Source organism: Labrus bergylta, chromosome 12 (assembly GCF_963930695.1).
Source record: "Labrus bergylta chromosome 12, fLabBer1.1, whole genome shotgun sequence".
Lineage (NCBI taxonomy): Eukaryota > Metazoa > Chordata > Actinopteri > Labriformes > Labridae > Labrus > Labrus bergylta.
Window position 1 is genome coordinate 18,870,126 of NC_089206.1, and position 18,451 is coordinate 18,888,576.

Below are 18,451 nucleotides of genomic sequence, written 5' to 3' on the forward strand. Positions count from 1 at the left end.
AAGTTGGTAAATGTTGACTTGTACACTTTATTACTAGTGTAGTTTTTAACACACTAATTCTGAATGCCACTCCATTGCCTTTAAGGTGGTTATATTCTATATTACACATTTACAGGTTTGTTTACATGATTTTTTTTCTTACTTACAAAGAGGCTGTTATGTCCAGGGGGTAAAGTAAGCAATAAGGTAAGTAAATTAGACAAAGTGGTAAGGGAAACGTGGCGCACATCTTTGCAGTAGAATGTAACAGTTAAGGGATGTGATCTTAAGGCCACATTTTCAGACAAATTCTGCTTTCATACAGCCACAGGTGTACTATTAGGAAGACTGGTTTTTGTACAATAATAACTGATTCAGGTGCAGTTGTAAAAAAATGCCAGTGGCAGTATATCTTTGAAAATAGTTATCTGGCTGTTATCCCCATCAATATCAAAACACATAAGCGACAACATTAAATCCAAACTGGAGTGCCCTGGTCTACTGTGTTGGGAAATAATTAACAAATAACAACTGTTAAGATGGTTTATTACAGCAACCAGTATCAGCTGAATAGTGATTTGTGCTATTTAATACACATTAATTGAGTTTTAACAAACTCTAAATACTCTCTCACTATGGATAAATCATTTTTGGTTATAACACCCCATTATACTGTATACATACATCGCGTTAAGGAGAAAAGTTTGGCTTAAAATGTGAATGTTTGTTCTTTTTTTGTTTGTCTGTTTACACAAGGCTGGGCTCAATGCTAACAGAAACCGTTCTAGAGGGGGACAATGTAAGCAAAGATGTAATTAAACTAGTCAAACTCTTCAGGGTAAAACAACAAGTACTTTAAAGGGAACATCTCCCTGCCATTCTCTACAACATTAAATAAATAGATGGTTCATCAACCTTTCATAGAGCAGACAGTTATAACACTGGTGGATGTCTGCAGTACACATCAATTTAAGATGCACATGATGACTCTATCTCTAACAGACATGGTTCTCTAATGCTGCTGTGCATGAAAAATAGGAGTTAAGAACCCATTTCAACGAGAACAAGGCAGTTAAGCCCTCTATTAGTAAGCTGTATAACAAGTCATTCTATTTCTGGAGAGAAACAATTCAACTAAAGTTCAGCCTATTGTAGTTTAATTTTTATAAACATTAACTCTAAAGCATGATATATTATAGAAAAAATTTAAAAAGTTTCACAAATATACTTAACATTTCACAAATGTTAAGTATAAAAGTACATGGTAGCATGACATCAAACTATGAAGTCAAACATGAAGTGAGAATTTAGCCAATAAATATGCATGCTTTTGGAATGTGACATTTGGCAATCACATTTGCATGTATGTAATAGTCTTATATCCACACACACACTTGTTCTGTGTGAACAGTGTTCATTCACTTCTGAGAATATTTTCACTTTATAGCACATATTCATCGTACTTCACATATCTCAAAGAGAATCTTTGCAATTTTTTGAAATTTTAGTAGTAAATACAAACTCACTCTTTGACAAACCTGAAAACATCTCAAGACATTCTGACATCTGTACATGGTGATATTTAGAAGTTTGAAAGTTAGCACTCCACATTTGTTATCCCTACTTATTACTCAGTGTGTTTAAGATATGACCTGAAGATCAGTGGTGATAAATGGTAAATGGACTTGAGCTTGTATAATTATTTTCTAGTCTTCTGACTACTCAAAGAGCTTTTACACCACAGGTCACACCTACACATTCACACCCATTCACACACTGATGGCAGAGGTTTCTATGTAAAGCGACCATCACTCATTAAAACCCTTTTTGGTTTGATTCAAACAAAATTGGCAAGAGCCTTTTCCTCTAAAATCATCTTTAATGAAGAGGCCAGTGTGTCCATATATTTACAGGCAAATGGTCCCACAGATAAAAAAAAAAAAGAAAAACCATTAAATCTTGAAATAACTCATTTCAATTGAAAATGAAGAAGGAGAATACTGTTTCTGTAGGATGAAAAAAAAGTAAAACAAGAAAGGAAAAGGGGATCAAAGAGTTTATCTTTTGGGCCAGTTATGCCGGAATCCTCTGTAAGAAAGAAAAACAAAGAATTTGTTTGACTTTGAAGAGGCAAACACATTTTTTATTCTTTACTAAATATGCTTACCTGTCAGATTTTCCAGCCATGTATGACATACTCCTGTTTCCAGCTGCAAAATTGGACTTTTGTCCCTTGTTGATTTTCTGTTTGATAAAAGATTGATTTTAACCAAGCACACATGAAATATATTTGTGTTTGACTGTCAAATGAATCAACTCTTTAATACCTTTTTCTTAAAATCTTGGGATTGCCGGTTTGGATCAAACTGTGTGTTGTCCTTTGCTTTGTTACCTGTACAAACAAACAATATGCAAATATTGATTTTAAATGTGAACACACATAGGATTATAAATGAATGATCTGCAAAGGAAGATGAGGAAAGAAATTGTATATGCATACCAGCAAAGACTTTGAGGTCTGACTGACTGTAGTCGAAGGGCTTGAAGCTGTCTTCGGGAGGTGATTCTGTTTTCTGGGGCTTCTCGGCAGATTTCATCAGCTTCTTACTCGGTTTGGGAGTTAACTCTCCAACCTCACCATCAACTCTCTCTCTTTTCTGTCCCACTCCTTTTGCAGATTCCTAAAGAAAGTCAGTGACATTTATTTCTGTGCAACACATGAATACATTTGCTTGAACTTTGTTAATGATACCGAATTTCCCTCTGGGGTCAAGAAAGTATTTCTGATTCTGATCCAGCAATAATAACAAATGGTGTCGGAATCAATGGGGATAATAAGTACCGGTATGTGTGTGCAGTTTTGTTTTACAAATGAGCATACAGATATGGTTCATACTTTAGTTCCTTAACCATACATATGGTGCACCATTAAATTGCATAAAAGAAAAGGACTGAAGAGAATTATAGAGATATTAACATTAATTCATGAAAAAGTATTTTTTTTGTTCGCTGCCTTTAAAGCCCCGTTATTGGCAGGCGATCTGGACAGCTGGGATCAGCGTCAGCCCCCTGTGACCCAAAATGAGATAAGCGGTATGGATTGAAGAAGAAATGTTTCTTTTTGCCTCACTCACCTACATACAGACCCTTCGATTGAATTAAAAAAATACTGTATGATCTCCTCAAGTCAACATTGTATTATCAGTTATTAAAAAGAGGGTTGTAGTTATCAGGCCAGCAGATGAGTGGTTTATGCTGCAGCTTCATGACAGTATTGATCAAACATCTTAACCAATGTTTTATCAAATACCTCTTTAAAGGGTCTCATTATTGTACTCTATCTACTGATATTATCTGAATATTAATTAACACCAGAGACAGGGTTTACTGAAGGCGTGTTGAGTCAAAATGCTTTCACATATAGCTTTAGAATCCCGGTGTAAAGGTGTTAGTGACGGTGTCTGCGTGACTCCCACATAGGTGTCACCTTCGTAATTGTAACGAGGCTTCAAAATGACATTTAATGGTCAAAACACATTTCCTTCTGTTGTAGTTTATACTCCTTTTATGTTCGTTTGATTAGAAGAAATGAACGATTCTTAATATGCACACGTTCTCATTAGCAGTTTTAATGTGCCGAAGAACCTTTATCATTGCACACTTTAAAATCATGTTTTCTTGCGATTTCACCTTTTTGAATTATTTATCTAACTTGCATAATTAGAACTTACTTATTATTACTTTTTTTTTTTAGTGCCTCTTGGTAAATATGAAGCAGGCAAAATAGAAAAACCTGATGAGGGTAGAGCCTGATCAAAGTCAACATCTTTTTTGATATGAATTCATGTTAGTGGAGTGAAAGCTTTTGAAAATCACAAATCTGTCTTTCAAACTGAAACAAGACGATAAAATGTGACTGCCAAAGTGCCGGCTGAAAGTGACAGCTAGCCAACAGAGCTGATATTTGCTACAGTTGGCAGCTGAGGTTGATGAGTGTTACTTTCAAGTGCTGCTGCCAACACTTCTGACTGTAATGCATGCCACTAATCAGACGCTGCCAACGTGCGTCATTTAAGCAGGGAGCGCCTCAAAAACCAAATTTCACTTAAGCCTTCATCATACAATGGATTACTGTGGTGAAAACCATTACTGTGTGCACTGCCGATTGATGGCTGAAGTCTCACACAGAAAGAGTCAAGAGGGGAAATGGTGCCACCTGCAGGGACAGTCACACCACGATGACCATTTTGCATGTTCTCTTTCAAGTTAATAGATGAATCACTGAGACTTTCGTCTAACTGAGCATTACAAAAAAAAAGTGAGGAAGCACCATATGGAGGCAAAAGCGTACATAAGAAATGGAGCAGGAGGGGTGCCAAGTGATACCCCAGAGAGATGGAGTGAGAAGAAGTGGGCTTTTGGGCAGACAGAAGCTTTTATTCTTCCCTCAGAGGAAAGAGAAGTGTTTGATGAGAGGAGGACATGTCTCTGATGCTTCAATCCCACGCGGTGCATCCTCCTTCCCCAGACACACCGCGAGACGGATAAAAATATTAAAAAGAGCACTTTCATGCTGCTCCTGCAGACTGGCAGCAGTGGTTCACTTGTGTGTGAGTCACTGTATTTATAAAGAGAAATATCTGCCATGTCTTGAGAAAATGGGGGGCATTGCAGAGGGTTAACATAGCTATTAAAGCACGGTCTTCAATATTCAGTACCAGGCTCTCGGGTGAATAAAACTCAAGATTTTCATGGATTTTTACTTTCCCTAACAGGTGCGTCAGCAGCGAGGTTGATAGGCTGCTGAACATGAAGCAGCAGGGAGGGAAAAAGCAGAACAAGAGGGCAAAATGACTCACCACTGCTTGCTGGCGAACTGTAGCAACGTTCTGAAGAGACTCCTGGTAGCTCTGTTTAGCCTTCTTTCTTTCCTCTGTACAAATCAACATTTAAATTCAACAAGTAACATGACTATAAAAAGTGGAACATGGTTTTGTCAAGACAGACTATTTTTACCTGACACTTTCTTGGCTCGTTCTTTTGCGTCTTGCTTGGCTTTCTTCTTCTCCTCCATCTCCTTCTGTTGCTGTTCTATACTCTGGAGCTTCCATCTTTTACTGATCTGTAAATTTGACAATTTTCCAATGTGAATAGTGAAACAAACGGTCAAGAGGACAAAAAAAAACAAAAAAAAGCTTTTAAAAACATGATTGTGTGGAGCGTTTTTGGTAACCTCGAAAATTTTGGAGGATGGGTCAAACTTGGCGTTCTTGCTGATGTGCACATCACTGGAGGGTAAATACTGAAATCACAGAAAAGCGGTTGAATACTATTTGTCTGGTTACATAAAATGTAATCTCATACATAAGTGGTCAGCTCGTACCATTCTGAATGGGTTTTCGAATGACTCGATGATACGTCTGGCTTTCATTTGAGGCACAGGGAGGGCCTCCTCATCAATGTGTGATTCCATCTCCTAAAAAAAAGAAAAGAACAATCTTAGGTATCATAAGCGAATAGAAACTGACAGGCAAATTAAAAAAAACATTCCATCCCTACCTCAAACAGTGTGATTTTAGCCAATGCCATGAGACCGCTTGTTTTCTGTACATCAACATCCATCCTGTGCTCATCGTCTGAAAAGAGCACCCCTTGTTTCACAGGTGGTTCTGAAAACAAAAAAAACAGGTCTTAAGGCCTCCACTATACAACCATTAAAATCAGCCTTACATCTATTATCATTAATAGACATATTACAGTGAATCTTAGAGCTGCTCATCTTCAACCTCTAACTAACATACTCAGTTGTTACTGCTAATACTACACATACTTTAACCATTATTACTGACATTGTAGCTAATAATCTATCTTATCTTCTGTAGTTATCTTATTCATTGTTGTTGCTCTGTTTGTCCCAATTCTTCTTCCTTCATCTCCCTCTATTTCACATTAAAACTCAACACAGATGGGGCAGATGTCTGTTCAACATGAGTCTGGTTCTGCCTCTTAAAGGAAGAATATGTGATTTTTCATACTTAAATGTAATAGAAATCAAGTATATCCTCTGAAAACAACTCTGTGAGTCATGACTGTCTACAATGGGTGTAACACCAGAGTCCCACTGTCTGTGATGCTTTCCAAGCTTTCCGAGCCGTAGCTACACTTTGTTTACATCGCCGGACGGCCAGCCGGCTCCTCCCCTCACGTATAAAAGTTGTTTAATGGAGGGACTAGAAAAAAGAAGAATAACATACTGTACTCACTGCTTAATTGAATGTCACGTAAGTTTTCTGGATCACGGTCATTTCGGGTAAACTGACACTGCAACTTGGCTAAATGTTGTTTAGTGCTCATGATTGATTAATGTTGGGTCTTTGTAGATTTTATAACTAAGAGTACAGTCTTTTACCTGCTTTCTGTAAAGTGTCTTGAGATAACATATGTTTTGAATTGGCACTATATAATCAAACATTGATAGATTGAGAATCATGATGAGAAGCATGAACGAGCATCAGGCTTACCATCAGTGGGAAAGGAGGGGAGGTCACTCTCAGAGACCCTGGATGTATCGTGAGGACCAAACAACGTGACTTCTGGCTGAAAAATTACAGAGGACCATATTTATTTTACTCCAGGCTTCTTCAAAAACTACTGAAGCAAAAAAAAAGAAAATAATCCATCTGGTATTGCAAGTGTTGAACCAACCTTTTTAACGGGTGTGAGTCCTTTCTTCTTTTGAGCTGCAATCTCCGCCTGTAAAGAAGAAAACACTGAAATAATGATTGAGTTCTGTGCCTCTATGTGATATACTATTTGTAAAGTTGTATTGTTCTTATCTATTTATTGATTTTAATTGTTTGTAATGTTGTGGGTTTTTTTTTTTTAGATCTTCCTGCACAAAGACAACATATGTTAATAAGCTTTAGAGTCAACTCTGGCCCAGCAGTTGTGTTGTTGAATAAACCAACTATAAACTAAACTTAACAACAGAAACATTGGAATTACATCTGTGACCAAAACAAATTAAAATCTGATGACACCTGTCTTTTCTCACCTTAAGGAGAGGCATTTCTCTGGCTTGCTGCACCAACAAATGGAGCTCATTGACCTGCTGCCTCACTAGGGGGGGTACAGGGTTACAGCAGGCAATGATGCCCTGAGGTTCTCTGAGTGGAGAAAGAAACAACTGTGAAATGGAGGCTCCATGATACCGGATACTGAAGTAGGAACACACAAATGAATTAGTGAGAAGTCTAATCCACTTACTTTGGCAGCTCCTCAGATACCTTGCTCATCATATGAGTAGGCAGCACATATCTAAACACACAAATAGGATAACATGTTAAGACAGATAACAAGAAGAGTATGACTGATTCTAAAAGTTGGGATACTGAAACAAAAACATATTGGTTACAAATTCTGGCTCATCACCAATTAAGAAAAAAAACCCAGCTAGAGCAGATTTCTCTGTCCATTTCCAAACAGCCTACCCGGTGCTTTCATCTTCCTGCCTGGCCAGCTTGTCCCTCCAGGCAAACAGCAGTCTGAAGGCAGCGAGCTGCTGGGTGTTAAAAGACCTTTTCTGCTTCCTCTGCAGCTCCAAATACGACTCCTCCGTGTATATGGGCTTCATATATTTCTGTATGAGAGAGGGGAGCGCATGGTGAACCATGAAAAATGTTGGAAAATGCAGTGGCTTATGGTGTGAAATTTGAAAAATATGAAAGGGAACCTCACCTTCAGGGAGATGTCCTTACTCTTGCTCCAGACACTTTGCAGCAGGCCAGGCTGGCCGTGGTTGAAGTCTAACAGCTGTGCCCGCATAGAGTCATAGATGTACAGGAGATAGTGGGTGTCTGTCCGAGCGTACTGCACCATCTCTTCTGGCAAGGGGCTACAGAGTCAGGACAAGAACATATTTAAATTCAACGGCCCAGAGTTCAGGATATTTAAAGAGGACTTTTGCAAACAATGTGTGCAAGCAATAGCGGAACTCCCACAGTCGAACCAAACAAATTCACTTCTGATTGAGCACCAAGAAGCCTGATCATGTCCGTACCGAATCCTCCAGTCGGCCAGCTGATAGCGCTTGTCTGAGTCCACACTGCAGAAGTGTTTGAGCAGGTGGTCGAGGGAATGTCTGGCCATGTTCAGAGCTCTGCTGGCCTGATGCGTGTCAAAAAGGTTGACGACGTACAAGCCGAAGTCTCTCTGGAGCCACTCGATGTCAGAGTCGGCGCCGTGAAATACCTGAATACAGGAAAGAAAGAGCATACAGCGGAGAGCCCCTCCAGTGAAGACCCAACTTATTATAAAAAGTAATTTGCTTGGATTCAGATAATATTGGAACCAAAAATATGAAAAGCTGGGGACACACCATGTGACATTTCTCAATTTGGCTTATTTTCACAGATCTCTCAGTGGTTCAATCCCACACACCACACATTTTCACAGGAATCCTACAGTGTGTGAGTCATAGTGGCTCCCACACAGCACAGGATACCGCTGACTTTATTAAACATGTTTGAAAACTCTGGGGCTCCGAGACACCTCAAAGACGGTCTGGCTCAGAGTTTTAGATCCTTACCAAGTTATTGTTACTAAAGTTTGTGAAGATGTTCTTGTATTCTTGTAGCTACTCATTCCAACAGAGGGCGATAAAAAGGTTTGGGTGTAATATGTTTATTAGAAAGCTTTAGCCATCTTCAATATCATCTGCTTGATTAAATAAAGATCTCCTTGAGGTCAGTTTAATTGTGAAATATGTTGATATGACGACACGGCTTTACAACTCAAACCAATCCAGTGTGAGGAACATGTGTTCACACAATCCGACCGTTTTTTCTTTAAAATATGCTCACTTTTATTTTACTTTTATTTATTTTATTTATAAAGCCAAGGGGATCGTCAAGTTCTGAAAAACACCTGTATGCACACAACTACCACATTTTCGGCTGCTAATGAGCTTTTACAACTGACATACTTGAACTTCGTCTTAGTTTTGTAACAAGTAGTTAAATTGATATGGGCTGTGGTGTATTTGCTTTGTGAATTTGACAATGGCGGAGACTGCGACACAAAACTAAAGTTGGACAAAGGTAAGCAAAGAAAAAAACAGCCACGAGAAAACAAGTCTGATCAGACACACTTACTCATCCTCTCTTTTAGACAGTGAAAGTAATAGAAAGGAAATGAGAACAAAAGCTTTGAGGAGTGGTCCTATTACCTTGACGATAGCTGGGTCAGTGAACGCCTCGTTCAGGACGTACAGCTCGCTGCGGAGCTCCAAGGTGTCGATGATGAAGTCCTCCTCTCTGGTGGAGATCTGCATCAGAGAAGTGAGGCCGAGGAAACTCCTGTAGGAATGGTGCTGAGATGGAAAACAGAGTGAAAATCACTTCATTTGCTCATTCGCAAGAACATACCGGTCTTAACAACATCATTTTTCCACAGAAATATGTCAATGCCTTTCTGATACAAAATGATTGGAATCAGAGGAACTTTTTCTATTCCCTTACCTCGAGGTCCACTGCAAATTCAGACAATTTGCACAGCTTCTCATTCAGAGCGACCAAATCCTCCAGTGAGTCGATGAAGGAGCACTTGGTATCAGCTATTGGTTTGTACATCTAAAAATAATCCCGAATGACACATTTAGTCGGGACCTGAATGCGTCTCAAACTCTTCCTATTACACAGAGGTGAAGCCAGCACAGCTGTCTATCATGATGTCACATCCCCATTCTCCTTCTCAGAGAAGTGAACACTTAAAATCAGCAAGATATGAACTTTCTTTAATGATGGAAACCATGTTGGAGAAAAATCACATGACCTGAACCCTGATATTATAGTCTGAACTATGTTCCATCTATTAACATGGAGGAGGCAGGGTAAAGACCAATACTGCAGCAAGACAGAAATGGGTGCTCTAAATGTTTTGGCTTCTTTTTTTTTTTTTAACAGTCTATAGGCTCAACCAACAGTTAGCAGGTCATATTTATATAATCACCATTACATACCTGGGGCTCTGGCTTAGTCAGAAGGCTCTCTGGAACTGTAAGATGATTCAGCTCATATTGGTATGGGTGTGCAAACCTACATGAATAAATAATAGAAGTTTTAAATGGACAATGAGACAAACATAAAGACAAACTTTTAAATATAAATACAGGAAAAGTCTTACATGTCTTCAACGTGCTCCTGAGTCCTTTGCTGGTGAATCAAATCAGCCAGGGCAGCTGGAACATCAAGATCCTCAGGTCTCTGCTTTCGGATTTGTTTGTTGGTGAAATCTACAATAGGAAAACAAAAAAGCAAAGTTTTACAAATGTCAATAGGTGGTTTGGTAGTAAGGTTATGAAAACAACAGCTGTAAAAAAAAAAAAAAAAAAAAAAAGAACATGAGTAGAAAAAGGATGTCTTACATGAAGGAAGAGGCTTCAGTGCATTGGGCTTGATAAAGATTTTTGGAATAAATGGTGTGTTGCTGTTGTCGATTTTTTCCTTGAATTTAAGCTGAGGCCTCGCAACATTCTTGGCGTGGAGCAGTCGGAACATCTCTGAACGACTGCCAGAGCCTAAACCCTGATCAATAAAGCAAAAGGCATGAAATACCAGTTAAACTATTTATCAACTGTTTGGAATAAAGAAAGCTTGAACTCAGGCCATAAAACTGGCATCTTCAGTATATGAGCTGACAGGTTAATTAGCCAACCTTGCGATTCCAGCTGGAAACAACGATTTTTGGAGGCTGAAACCCTGCAGGCATGACAGGCTGCTGGCTCCTGTTCACCCCATCAGCTTCATCAAGAAGAATCCCCTAGAACCAGGAAAAAAAAAGAAGAAGCTTGATTGGTTTGCAAAGGCCTTTTCATTATAAATTGGTATATCATCACAGCTGTTGGCCATACCGCTCTTTCTAGAATGACATCGTTTGAGTCCACAACCAAGTCAAACCGCTCCTCCACCCCTGTCAGCTTGTTCCGGTCTCTCATGTGGGATCTGCAGCCGTGGTGCTGCATTATCTGACTCATGCTAACACAGAGAAACAGGGAGAGGCATTCATTTATTGTATCACAGTGTGACAGATTATTCAGCAAACACAATCGTCTGTTTAAATGTTAAAATAAGGCTCTGTGAGGCTTGCTTTCAATATCACAAACCTGCCTTGCACTCAGCATCCAAACACATTTGTCTAGATTGTGACAGGTAAAAAAAAAGAAGTGAGACATCAGCAGAGACAGGCGTGAGTCTTACCAGAGTAAAAGCTTATCCCCTTGACTTTCACAGAACTCCTGGAAGCCGGGGAAGCTCCGATAGAAATCATATTCATCTCCAGCTTGTGGCAAGGCGGCGGACGCCTTAGTGGCAGATAACACAGCACCCAATCCATACTGCAGAGAAGACACAGGCTGATGTGTTAGTCATGCTTCTTAATCACATTTATGTAATAATTAGGATTTAAACAAATGAAAAAATTTTTAAAAAAAAATGCCAGTAACTACTCTTTAAAAGTAAATGTGAATACCACCAGGTTTAAAAATAGAAAACCCTGTTTTAAGTGATACATTGTGGTTATACAGTTGAACTTAGGTATAGGTATTCATCTTTAACAAATAAATAAGTATATAGTTAGCTGGATATCTTAAGAGAGTATTTTAAATACAGAAGTGTGCTTGCTCTTCTTCATTTGCAAGCTAACTAGCATAGATTGGGAGCAAGGAGCAATTTTAAATATCACTGACATAATATACAATATTTCGATATGTACCTTCTTATCTTCCTCTCTTACGACCCTTCATGAACTACCGACACACACATCTAACCGTGACATGCGCTCAAGTCAAATAAGTGCTCCACAGAAGCTCAAGTTTAGTGTCGCTGACCACAACCTTACCAATTACTGTGACAAACAAGAAGCGAGTCCGTAAGAAACAGATATATTCGCATGTTTTCTGTCGAATACCAAATTGAAATTGTGTCTGGGATTGTAATAAACACGCACGTCCACGTTGTCCAAGTGACTGCTAGCATGAACTACAAAAAAACTGCGTCCACTTTCAGGTTAGTTCACTCACTTTAACAAAGGCGTCTACGTCTTTGAAGCCGGGACACAGCTCGTTGTTCTCCTCGTCGTTGGTGTCTGCATTTGTATCTTTAAGGCTACTGATAGTGGAATCACTTTTCTTTACAGCAGCCATCATCTGGTTGTGTACATGTGAGACGCAGGAAGCGACACCTCCCCCCACCGTCCTCTCTCTCTCTCTCCTCAATGTTTTCTTTTGCTGCGATAGAAGCTGAGAGCACGACAGCGCCACCCAACGGTGAGGAGGAAACAGGTCGTATCAGGGGAGCAGGGCGGAATACATTTTCACCATGTTGAGATTTTATTAAAATATTACTGCAGGTTTAAAATACCAAAATGCACATCATAGCTAATTCCCAAAATGTCAACTTCAATTCTAGAAACCTGAGACATTTAATATTGTCTTTGTTTAATTCTGAGGGGTTTTTTTTTGGGTGTGAAATCAGATGTCGATTGATACCCAGATATGTCAAGAATGTTGCAAGTTTTCCAAAAACATGGCTGTGAATATCAATGTGCCCATTCAATGCAGTGTCACTGCAGACACCACCTTATAACCATTGGTTGGCTCACCCATGCAACCTGACCAGGGGGTTGCAACAGTTTGCTGATACCAGGAGGGGTCAGTATTGACATTTGCAACCTGCATCATTTAAGCTACAGCATCTGCACTTGTGTTGCGGAGAAATGTTCAGAGGTGATATACACCAATCATGTCGGAGGCTATATCTCTGTAGGAATCATCTTTATCCACAGAATTGAGCAGTTATCAGTAATAGAGATGTTTTTTTATACATAAATACCCTTCATTTAGAGTGTGGTGTTAAAAGAAGTTACAGTATCCTGGTGTGGTGATTCCGTGGTCAGAAGCATGTGAAGAGCCATTGCTGAAGTATTGACACAGCAGCTCATTATGGATGATCTGTGGTGTGTAGGGAGAAACCTCTCTTTTCTTCACTTCTCCTTCCTATTGATCTCTTCACAGGGTCCTCTCCCTCTTATTATCTTAAAAGCATCTCTGCAACACTGCCTCAATCAATATTTCACTGTAGCTTTCCATGTCATTCCGTTGTTTTAGAGGAGGGTATCTGAACTTCGGCAGATGCATGCTCTAATAATAATCCAAAGAAATACAGGTACAGTGCAAATTTCCTTTATGCTTGTTTTGGAACATTTGCGTTAAGTTTTCTTTTTTTTTTTTTAAAGCAAACTGCTTAAATCTTTGTAATGATAGCCTACTTATTATATAGCCTAATAAACCAATTAGTTCATGCAGCAAAAACCCTCTGCGAATGTGTTCTTCATCCACTAGATAGGACATTTATGCCTCATTTTGCTCTCATTTATGCAATTTCATAATGTTATGCATTTTATAGCTTTGATGGTGCCCCGAGGCGCCACTCAAATTCTTTCTGCGGTAAAAGACACTAAAACTGCTGATGCTGAAAATGACACAGTGGCACACATAATTCAAAAAAATCCAAAGGAGATTACATCCTCAGTGAATTGTTTTTATTAAGTCCCTCATTTAGAAAACACAAATGCACCAAACAATATCATACATGCACAGCTTCAGCATTTCAAGATCAGCTGATGACTTTTCAATGTGAAAACATTACTGCCACGATCTCACAGAGATCACCCGGACATCAAAATACTGAGGAGTCACAACAGAAAGGCCAAGCGTTGTCACCCAGAGCCCAATTGTATTTCTTTATCAATCGTAATAGAATCTTTAAATTTTTGTATTAATTTCTGATCGATTCTGCCTTTTCTTAGCTTGAAAGTAGCAAGAAAATTGTAAAGTTGAATTGGTAAAAAAGACAAAGAGTACTAGTAGATAGTAGCACTTGTATAATCTACTGTGCATTGGCTGACTACCTTGTAACAGGTAGTGTTTGTGTCACTGCACCAAAAGGCTGTGTGTGATAGCAGCTGCTAAGAAATGTTGCTCTCTGCTCATGTATTTTTCAGATTCTGGGTTTGACTGAGAATTACAATTGGGAAGTAGGACACCACAGTTCGGTCTCCCAGTCGCAGGTGTTGCTTCAAATCACAACAAAATACACACAGTATGTACAGAATACTGTATGAAGGCATGATAGATCTCACTGTACTGGCTTTTTGATTGGCCAATACTGGCTCTTGAGCATTATTTTAAAGCAACACTTGACCTTTGTGCAGCAGAGAAAAATTAAAATAAACAATCAGGATTCATATCAAACATTAAAAAAAGAAGAAAAAATCAATTCAAATTCTCCACAGTACTGATACATTACAAAACAAAGAGGTTGGCAATGCTTCTATGTACCAAAGACACAAAAAGCCTGTTGTAATGTAGTCTTTTTTCCGTTCATGAAATAGATAAATCAGCCAGAAAGATGCGTTTCCCGTGTAAACATTTGTTAGCTTAACAATGACATTCTGTGATGAAAGAATGAGTACAGATTAACCACAAGTAAAGCCACAAAAACAAGATTCAAAGACTGCTTTCAGACAGTTATTAACATTTCGTGGAGGACAACCTTTTATCGGATGCAAACTGTACTCTGCAAAGTGCACCTGACCTGGCCTTGGATTCTGGAGCGTTTGTCCTCTGTTTCCTTTGCACTTGCAATCTGATAATTTCATAGAAAAACAGCATTTTAACCTAAACTTATTTTATCTACCGCCAATATTAACCTTGTGTAACTCCTTTCAATGTCTGAGCATGGTTAGAAACTCAAAGCCCTCAACATGTTCAATTACAAAAAATGCATTTAAGCTTTTTTCCCCCTAAATAGCAGAATCATCCTGTTGAAGACAGTTTTCTATGACACACCACACGTGTGCACACACACACATCCTTAAATCTGCCTGGTTTCATCTCGATGACATTGTCCTGATTTAGTCTTTCCTAAATCCTGATGTATTAATCTTGGGTGGGCGTCATTAGTACCATTACTCCTATGCCCTTTCCCATAGAAGCCCCTCAGGCTACCTCTAATTTACTAAGATATTTTAATGTCTGCTTAATCATGGCACATTTCAGGCTTTCTATTCGTCAAGTCAGACGGTTAAATAGACCCTTAGGGCGTGCACCGACAGATTTGTGGTCTATCTGCTCTGACCTCTGTAGGGCTATCGAACAGTAGAGTGAAGCAGGTCTGAATACCTGAGCAGTGGGGTTTCACTGAAATACATAAATAAACAATGACAACACATAGCACATAAGAAAAGCCAATACAACTGACAAGAAAGGACAGATTCACAAAGTATTAAAACACAGCTGACCCAACATTTTGCCAAATAATGTCTAAGCTGGTGGCTAAATTTCAATTATCCGGCTGGCACAATTGGCAGCGCTTTAAGCCTCTTGTCTCGACTGCAATGGCTGATGATGCACATTAACTAGGGTGTTGCTCAGATGGATGTAGACTGAAACTGCCAATAATCATTACAAGTCGATCTAGCAATTCAAATGGAGAAAATATCGATTTTTTCTATTAGAGTGTCTTTTTTCAATCTAACCAACAACTGCTAAAAACAAACAAAAGATAATATACTATGTCAAAGAGAATTCTTGATTCTTATTGGATGGCATGTTGTTGTTTGGTAATTGGACAGATAACATGACATTCGTCACACTCCTCTTTATTTGCTATTATAAAAAATATGCACACACTTAAATAAATTGCTTGGCCAAAAGAAATCTCAACTCAATCTGAATTTAACATTCTGATTCTGATTATCTTTCCATTTTCCATCAGGTTATGATGTTTGCACACACAGTTGTGTTGGAGTTGTTGAGAGTAAAGCATGAAACATTGTTATCCATTACAAACTCAATTTACTGATGCTGATGAGGTTGAAAGCTCAGACTTCAGCTAGTAAATGAGCCCATTTTATGTTGTCAGACTATCGTTTCCAATGGCTAAAAATGACTGAAATCAAAGATTAAACTGCTTTTATCCACTTTATTTTACACTAGGATCTGACTTGTCTCATGTCTGTGCATCAACCGAGAAGACTTAGGACCAGGTTAAGGTAAAAATAAGCAGTTTGTAGACTAAGATGATATTGGACGGTGAGATTTTTAGACGATTCCAGAAGCCACAACAGAGGGTTATCAATGAAAGGTATTATTAAACTATGCTTATGTAAGAAATACATGAGTGAGCATAAGGAGGTGGTTATATCCCTGTTAACTCTCTCACATCAACACACCTGTCCAACAATCATGGCTTAAACTGGCTGTGATGGTCTGATTGTCTTTTTTAGGAAAGTTACAAAAATATTTAAACCGAAGCAGTTTGACCACCCAACACACACTTCTGATGAAGTATAATGGCGACTTACAGATCAAAGAAACAAGATACGAGCATTGAATATTGATTTTAAAGATGACTGCTGATCCATTTGTGAACTTCTAGACAGAGTCAGACTAGCTAGATTACCTGCTTCCGGTCTTTTAATGCAAAGCACCGACTACTGATACCTGCTCCAGGATGAATGCACAGATATGAAAGTGGTTTGCGATCTTATTATCAAACTGTACTTTATATTTCATGCCATAGGAAAGGTGAGATCAAACAAGTAACATAGGAAACTGAATAACTGATATCGTTAGTCTGTGGGGATGTGGCAGTGGTAAGATGTATGAATGGGATTCTTTGGAGGCAAAATGATTAGTGACAATAACATGCAAAACATCCACCTTGTTGAGAATGTTTTTGCCCCTTGATTATTGACTTAATTTGTTGTCGTATTATTTTCTGTCGATTGATGGTTCAAGAATATTGTGTTGAAAGAAATACTCTCAGTTGTATTACTCTCCCACTACTGCTGTGTGCAGACAGATGCCAGCAGTGTGAATGCAGTGTAAAGTCAGATCTATCAATCAACAGCCTATCACAATAACCAGTCTGAGGCCTAAAAAGCTGTAGGAGCCCTCATGGTACATTCAGCTCTCCACTATCAAAAGATAAAAGTGGCAAACACTGGCACTGTGAGCTTTTTTTTTTCTTTTTTTTTTTACGAGTCTCTACTTGGACACAACCAACTATTAAAGAAACACATAAAGAAGAAAGTTGGCTGCAGTATTTTTCGAAACACCAAGTATCATGGACTAGTGTCTATAAGTGATGGCGTTACAAGCATCTTCAAAGGCACAGGCACGGGTGAATGAACATGTTTTCCGACTCGCCAAATCAGACGTGGAGAGGAAAAAAAGGAGAAATATTCCAAAATACAACTTCTTAACTTCACCCTCTGCAAGATTCTCTGAGACATTCACTGATAAGAAACTGTGAGGAATAAAATGATGAAGAAAGCATGTAGCTATTTGCAATTACAACAAGAAGGCTGAAACTACTTTGGCACATGAATGGAAGTAAGGCATCTGTATCATTCGAAAAAAAAAGGGCTGAAATGGAGCATCGTTCCCAACCGGCAGATATGTCAAAACAGACCTATTAAAAAAAAAAAAAAAAAAAAAAAAAAAGCTCAAGCGTTTACCGTTAATAATAAGGTCTGACAGCACGCTCCACACTTGTGCTGCCTCATACCCGCAAACTTACACCTTCAAATACTATATTATCGCCTCCAAAAAAAAAACTGGAAAGAAAAAAAATCAGCAACTTTCACCAATTCAAGAAAAAATACCAATAGGAAGGTTGAAAAACAGTTTCTCATTGTGTCACGACGTTGACCTGAATGCTGATATTGCGACGGCAAGGAAAATGGAGAGGGGGCAGATGTCCACGCTCCAGGCTCTTGATCCACGGGCACTCATACCTGGAACAAGAAATACCACGTCAACCTTAAACCTGTTTGGAGGAGCAGACTCATGGCAGCAGTTTTCTGCATTTTAACACTGAAAACAAGTTGTCAAAATTCAGAATGACATTAAGACAAACATAATGAGTCTTAGAATAGATATTAAACTGGGTTTTTATTTTAAATCAATTCCTGCCATTCTTTTACGCCCACAAGAGAATGTTCCTGCATCTCTTGTCATTTCTTTCCCTTCTATGCACATGTTGGATGGTCTGCGTTTTTCACAAGTAGACTAAAACCCTGACATGTTCTCAATTATAAGTCTATTTCAGGTCTTTCGTATCTCTAAACCAACATCAAACAAATAGACCTATAGTTACTGCTGCTCCTTTTTCGAGGAACGAATGACAAAAAGACCTGTAATAACTTAATGAACTGGTCTCACTGGATGCTTTGACATCATTTTAAATGGCTAGCAGTGAGGCACATATGGCTGTAGATATTGTGATGTGTTTTTGATGTCAACACACATTTTCTGGTTTTCACCTGGTATATCATGCCTTTTGTTGTGTTGTAGTTATGCATCCTGAATAATTATTTCTGAGGGTTTATTTTGGGGCATTTTACAGCT

The 18,451-nt window shown here is 38.7% G+C and overlaps 2 protein-coding genes across 3 annotated transcripts in view; both read right to left on the bottom strand.

Annotated features, from left to right (window-relative positions):
* Positions 1 to 508: 508 nt before the first annotated feature.
* exosc10 (exosome component 10) lies at positions 509 to 12,224 on the bottom strand. Its single transcript, XM_020632315.3, has 25 exons — positions 12,056 to 12,224; positions 11,235 to 11,371; positions 10,889 to 11,012; positions 10,693 to 10,797; positions 10,403 to 10,562; positions 10,162 to 10,270; positions 9,998 to 10,073; positions 9,498 to 9,608; positions 9,206 to 9,349; positions 8,039 to 8,229; positions 7,717 to 7,873; positions 7,470 to 7,618; positions 7,246 to 7,296; positions 7,034 to 7,145; positions 6,685 to 6,732; positions 6,501 to 6,576; positions 5,539 to 5,648; positions 5,363 to 5,455; positions 5,213 to 5,281; positions 4,996 to 5,101; positions 4,839 to 4,912; positions 2,480 to 2,660; positions 2,307 to 2,371; positions 2,147 to 2,223; positions 509 to 2,067 (listed from the first exon to the last, which is right to left on the bottom strand). The coding sequence occupies exons 1-25, from the start codon at positions 12,179 to 12,181 to the stop codon at positions 2,037 to 2,039; spliced, it is 2,682 nt and encodes an 893-aa protein (XP_020487971.1). The 5' UTR covers positions 12,182 to 12,224; the 3' UTR covers positions 509 to 2,036.
* Positions 12,225 to 13,560: 1,336 nt separating this feature from the next.
* cntn3a.2 (contactin 3a, tandem duplicate 2) overlaps positions 13,561 to 18,451 on the bottom strand; it is a 43,347-nt gene continuing 38,456 nt past the window's right edge. For both annotated transcript variants that reach the window (XM_065961480.1, XM_065961479.1), the window contains exon 23: positions 13,561 to 17,838. In XM_065961480.1, coding sequence (XP_065817552.1) covers positions 17,741 to 17,838 — 98 coding nt within the window. In that variant the 3' untranslated portion in view covers positions 13,561 to 17,740. The remainder of the gene's footprint in view (positions 17,839 to 18,451) is intronic.